This window comes from Elephantulus edwardii, unplaced genomic scaffold (genome assembly GCF_000299155.1).
Source record: "Elephantulus edwardii isolate Elephantulus edwardi_28Jun2011 unplaced genomic scaffold, EleEdw1.0 scaffold00182, whole genome shotgun sequence".
Classification (NCBI taxonomy): Eukaryota; Metazoa; Chordata; class Mammalia; order Macroscelidea; family Macroscelididae; genus Elephantulus; species Elephantulus edwardii.
Genome location: NW_006399932.1, coordinates 3,518,337 through 3,523,412, shown reverse-complemented (window position 1 = coordinate 3,523,412; position 5,076 = coordinate 3,518,337). Strand labels below are relative to the sequence as shown.

At 43.1% G+C, this 5,076-nt stretch overlaps 1 protein-coding gene across 1 annotated transcript; it reads left to right on the top strand.

Moving 5' to 3' along the window:
- Nucleotides 1–2,965: 2,965 nt before the first annotated feature.
- On the top strand, nucleotides 2,966–3,249 carry LOC102862610 (GTP cyclohydrolase 1 feedback regulatory protein-like). The gene has a single exon (XM_006896134.1). It carries the CDS (start codon nucleotides 2,989–2,991, stop codon nucleotides 3,247–3,249), a length of 261 nt encoding a protein of 86 aa, XP_006896196.1. The 5' UTR covers nucleotides 2,966–2,988.
- Nucleotides 3,250–5,076: the final 1,827 nt, after the last annotated feature.

Genomic DNA, 5,076 nt, shown 5'->3' with positions numbered 1-5,076 from the left:
AGTATGTCAGACGAAGCCCCAGAATCCTTGCCTCCAAGGAGTAGCTTGGTTTAATCCTCTCCAAGATAAATAGAAGATTAAATTGTAACCATAATTCTTCAGATTCCTATCTTACCAGTAAAACCATAGATAAGTGAACTTATCTGTACTTTTGCAGTCTTGTGCTTTCCATTGATAAGATGCTTCTGGGCCGTTGACTGTAACTTACAGATTCTGACCAATCTATACCCAGACTATGCTGAATACTACATAAAACTGACTGCAGCCCCAAAGTTCTACAAGGAACCTCCTCTAACTCCTCCTTCTGGAGTCACTGTCAAGATTGTTCTTCCCTTGTTCACTTTAGACAGTTGGTCCGCACTATGACAGAAAAATAGATATCTTTGAGTTGTGGTGCTGGAGAAAAGTCTAGAACATACCACAGATTTCCTAGAAAACAAATAGGTCTGCCTTGGAGAGGGTGAAACCAAGTTTCTCCTTGGAGGCTAGGATTTTGAAGTTCTGTCTCACATATTTTGAGCATGTGGCCTAGAGGGACTGATTCTTAGAGAAGGACATCATGCTTGGAAAGGTGGAGGGACATGGCAGGAGAGGAAGACCTGGATGAGAAAGATTGATACAAGTAACTAGGGCAATGGAGGTAGCTGTGTCAGAGTTAGTGAGACTGGCTCAGGACAGGGCAGGCTTCAGCGCTGCTGTACATAGGGTTCCTATGAGTTGCGGGAGACTCAACAGCACATAGCAACAACTGTCAAAGATTCTATCTGTAAATCTGCCTACTTGCTAAAATGTATTTGTAGCTCCAAACTCAGTATTTGTGGACATTCATGGATGCACCAAGAGTTGCAAAAAATCTTGAGCCTCTGAGGCACACATTCCCAACTGAGAGTAAACAAGGCAAGATGCTCTTCTTGTTTCAGCTCTCATATTGTAAACAAATGTCCTCTTGATGGTGTTTTTAATGTCCTTCTTTCTTTTGGTTGTTGTTGTTGGTGGTGGTGATTTTACTGTTTAAAATTACTCTCAAGTGGTGTACTTTCTAGCGTTCCTGACACAGGCTGTTGTTGTTGTTATGTGCCATCAAGTCATTTGCGACTTATAGAGACCCTATGCACAACAGCCCTAAACCCTGCTTTATCCTGCACCAACTGCACTGCCTCTGACACACCCATCCTGACTACCCCAGTCACTGAATCAATCCATCTCATAGAGGGTCTTCCCCTCCTGCGCCGTCCCTCCACCCTCCCAAGCATGATGTCCCTCTCCAAAGACCCATCCCTCCTGGCAACATGTCCAAAGTATGTCAGACGAAGCCCCAGAATCCTTGCCTCCAAGGAGTAGCTTGGTTTAATCCTCTCCAAGATGAATCTGTTTGTTTTCCTGGCAGTCCATGGTACATTCAGTACTCTTCTCCAGCACCACAGCTCAAAGGCATCCACTCTCCTTCTGTCCTCCCTAGTCGTTGTCCAATTCTCTGATGCATAACAAGCGATTGCAAATGCCATGGCCTGTATCAGGCGCACCTTAGTCTCCAGAGAGACACTGTTGCTCCTGAGTACTTTAGAGAGGTCCCTAACAGCAGACTTTCCCATTGAGATACGCTTTTTGATTTCCTGACTGCTGGTGCCAAGAGTGTTGACTGTGGAGCCGAGCAAACTGAGGCTGAGACATGTTTTATAGAGGAAATCCATGTGTTAGATAAACTTCATTTAGGCTTGACATTGGTCCCAATGAATTGACAGTGAAGTATCTTTAGATAGACTGCAAGGGAGTCTATGGACATGGTTTTGAGCCCTTGTGTTTTCCCCAGAAGCAGTGGTTTCATGTTCCCTAACTTAATGTTCATAGCAATGCTATAGAATATAATTACATTGTATATAATAAGAATTAGCCATATAATAATAAACCTAGCTACAAAAACTCCTAAAGAGTTTACCAACGCTTTCTCCTGCTTATACCATTATCTTTTTGTTCACCCAGCACATACCAACTTTTGATTCAGGCATCATTTGAGTATCACTGTGAAGTTTAAAAAAGCAGAGCTCTGGTGGCTTCTTCTTGTTGTTGACTATCATGGAGTGGAGCATGAATCGTAGCAACCCTATGAACAAAAGGCCTGAAGCCTTTCTGTAACCATCAACATTTATCTAAGTTCATAGTTTCTAGAGGCATGTTGTTTAGGAAGTAGATGCCACTCCTGCTTCCAACTGATGGTTTAGTGGTAAGGAATTTCGCTGCTAACCCAAAAGCATGCAGTTCCAATTCACCAACTGCTCCAAGGGAGAAGGGTAGTCTCCTTCTGTGCAATTTACAGCCTCTATAAACTCACTGCAGGGTCAGCTTACGAGTCTGTTCTGACTCAAAGGCACATAACAGTAGAAACAACATGTGAAATCAAATGTGATTTCCTTCTCACCTCATTACTCAGAGCTGTTATTTATGCCATCCTTTGAGCACCTTGAGCACATGGTTCAGATTTCTGTTGGATTTTTTTCTCACATTTTTATTCTCTCATTTATGTCTGCCTACTCCTTTTCATCCCCAAAGACGAATTTGCTTAAGCAAGAACAGTTTTATGCAACTGAATAAATAATTTCGAATAGACACTGAATAAAAGTTACCCAGATTCATTATTAGTTATAACTATGACATGAGCTTTAAGGAATATATGTGTTAGCTATTCTTCCTGAGCCATTATATGAATGATGCAGCCTCCTACTGAATAATTTTCCACACACTCATTGCTTTTTTGGAGAGAAAAGTATGCATCACCTGTTACTGTGACAAAAGATTACAGGGATATAGATGATAAACATAGTTTGCAATTTCTATTTACAAAGAAGAAAATCAACCTCATTAAATATTTTCTAATTTGAAAAAGGTTTTTCATAACGGGATTCGGGCGGCGGGGCGGGTCGCAGTCCGCAAGCCGGCTGGGTTGGCGGGGTCGGAAGTCGCGGGCGGGAGCCTGGCCGTGACACACGCACCATGCCTTACTTGCTCATCAGCACCCAGATCCGCATGGAGGTGGGCCCCACCATGGTGGGTGATGAGCACTCAGATCCAGAGCTGATGCGGCAGCTGGGGGCTTCAAAGAGAAGTGTCCTGGGAAACAACTTCTGTGAGTATTACGTTAATGACCCTCCACGCATAGTGCTGGACAAGCTGGAACGCCAGGGCTTCCGTGTGTTGAGCATGACAGGGGTGGGCCAGACGCTGGTGTGGTGCCTGCACAAGGAGTTAAAATAATATTATTTAAAACAAAAAGAAGGTTTTTCATAATTACGAGGATACATGAGTTAGCTTTGGATGCTGTATGCATGTTTCAGAAATGTATGAGCATTTATCTCTCTTTTTCAGTGCTGGTGTTAAGAGTGTTGATTGTGGATAGGAGCAAGCTGTAATTGCTAACAACCTCAATCTTTTCTCCACCTATCATGGTGCTGCCAATTGTCCCAGTGGTGAAAATCTTTGTCTTCTTGATGTTAAGCTTCAATCCATATTGAAACTACAGTCCTTAACCTTTTGCAGCAAGTGCTTCAGATCTTCTTAAGTTTCAACAAGCAAGGTTGTGTCATCTGCATATCGTAATTTGTTAATGAGTCTTCCTCCAATCTTGGTGCCACATGCTTCCTCCTAAAGCCCTGCTTCCTGAACGATCTATTCTGCATACAGATTGAAAAGGTACGGGGCAGGATGCATCCTTGACACATTCCTTTCCTGATTTTGAACCATGCACTGTTTCCTTGCTCTGTTCTGAGGACTGCTTCTTGGTCCAAGTATAGGTTTCAAATAAGCACAATCAATGAAACATAGACAGACATTCCTCTGGTCCTCTCTGCTTTCAGCCAAGATACATCTAACATTAGTTATCATATCCCTAGTGCCACGACCTCTTCGAAATCCAGCCTGCACTTCAGGCAGTCCTCTGTTGATGTGCTGTTCAAGTCTTTTCTGGATAAACTTCAGCAGGACTTTATTAGTGTGTGACATTAGTGATATTGTTTAGTAATTTCCACACTCTGTCAGGCCACCTTTTTCTGGGATGGGAATTACAGATCAAATGACAGTCTCCAAGCCATGGTCTTCTCAATTAATTTCAACATAGCAGAAAGCTGGACAATGACTAGGAATGATAGGAGAACTGATGCGTTTGAGATGTGGTGCAGGAGTATTGAATATATCATAGACTGCTAAGAAAACAAACAAATTTGTCCTGGATAAGGTGAAACCAGGCTGCTCCTTGGAGGCAAGGATTCTGAAGCTTCATCTGACATACTCTGGGTATGTTGTGAGGAGGGACAAGCCCTTGGAGAGAGACATCATACTTAGGAGGGCGGAGGGACCGCACAAGAGAGGAAGACCTTCAACGAGATAGATTGACTCAGTAACTGGGGTAATGGGCTTGGCTGGGTCAGAGATGAAAAGGTAGAGACAGGATAGAGCAGAGCTCAGAGCTGTTGTACACAGGGTCGCTATCAGTGTCAAGTGGCTAGACAGCACATAGCAGCACAACAAAAACAATCCTAATTTTTGTCCAACTTCCCCAGAGGTGTCCAATGTTACTAGGTAGGCATTCTTCCATATTATTTCCATACATAGTAAAAATAGTACTGTTTTGTTTATATGTTTGGTATTACTTAGTCATTAGTGTCTTTAGATTTTAAAAAATATGGTTTTATATATGGAATATCAATGACCAAGATGCTACAAAAGATGCTCCTTTCCTTGACTTTGCTACCTGTTGTTGTTGTTATATGTGTTGTCGTGTCGCTTGTGACTCATAGCGACCCTATGTACAACAGCCCTAAACCCTGCTCTGTCCTGTGCCAATTACACTGCCTCTGGCACATCCATCCCTATTACCCCAGTCACTGAATCAATCCACTTCATAGAGGGTCTTCCCCTCTTGTGCCGTCCCTCCACCCTCCTAAGTAGGATGTCCCTCTCTAAGGACCTGTCCCTCCTTACAACATGTCCAAAGTATGTCAGATGAAGCCCCAGAATCCTTGCCTCCAAGGAGCAGCCTGGTTTAACCCTCTCAAGGATGGATCTGTTTATTTTCATGGCAGTCCA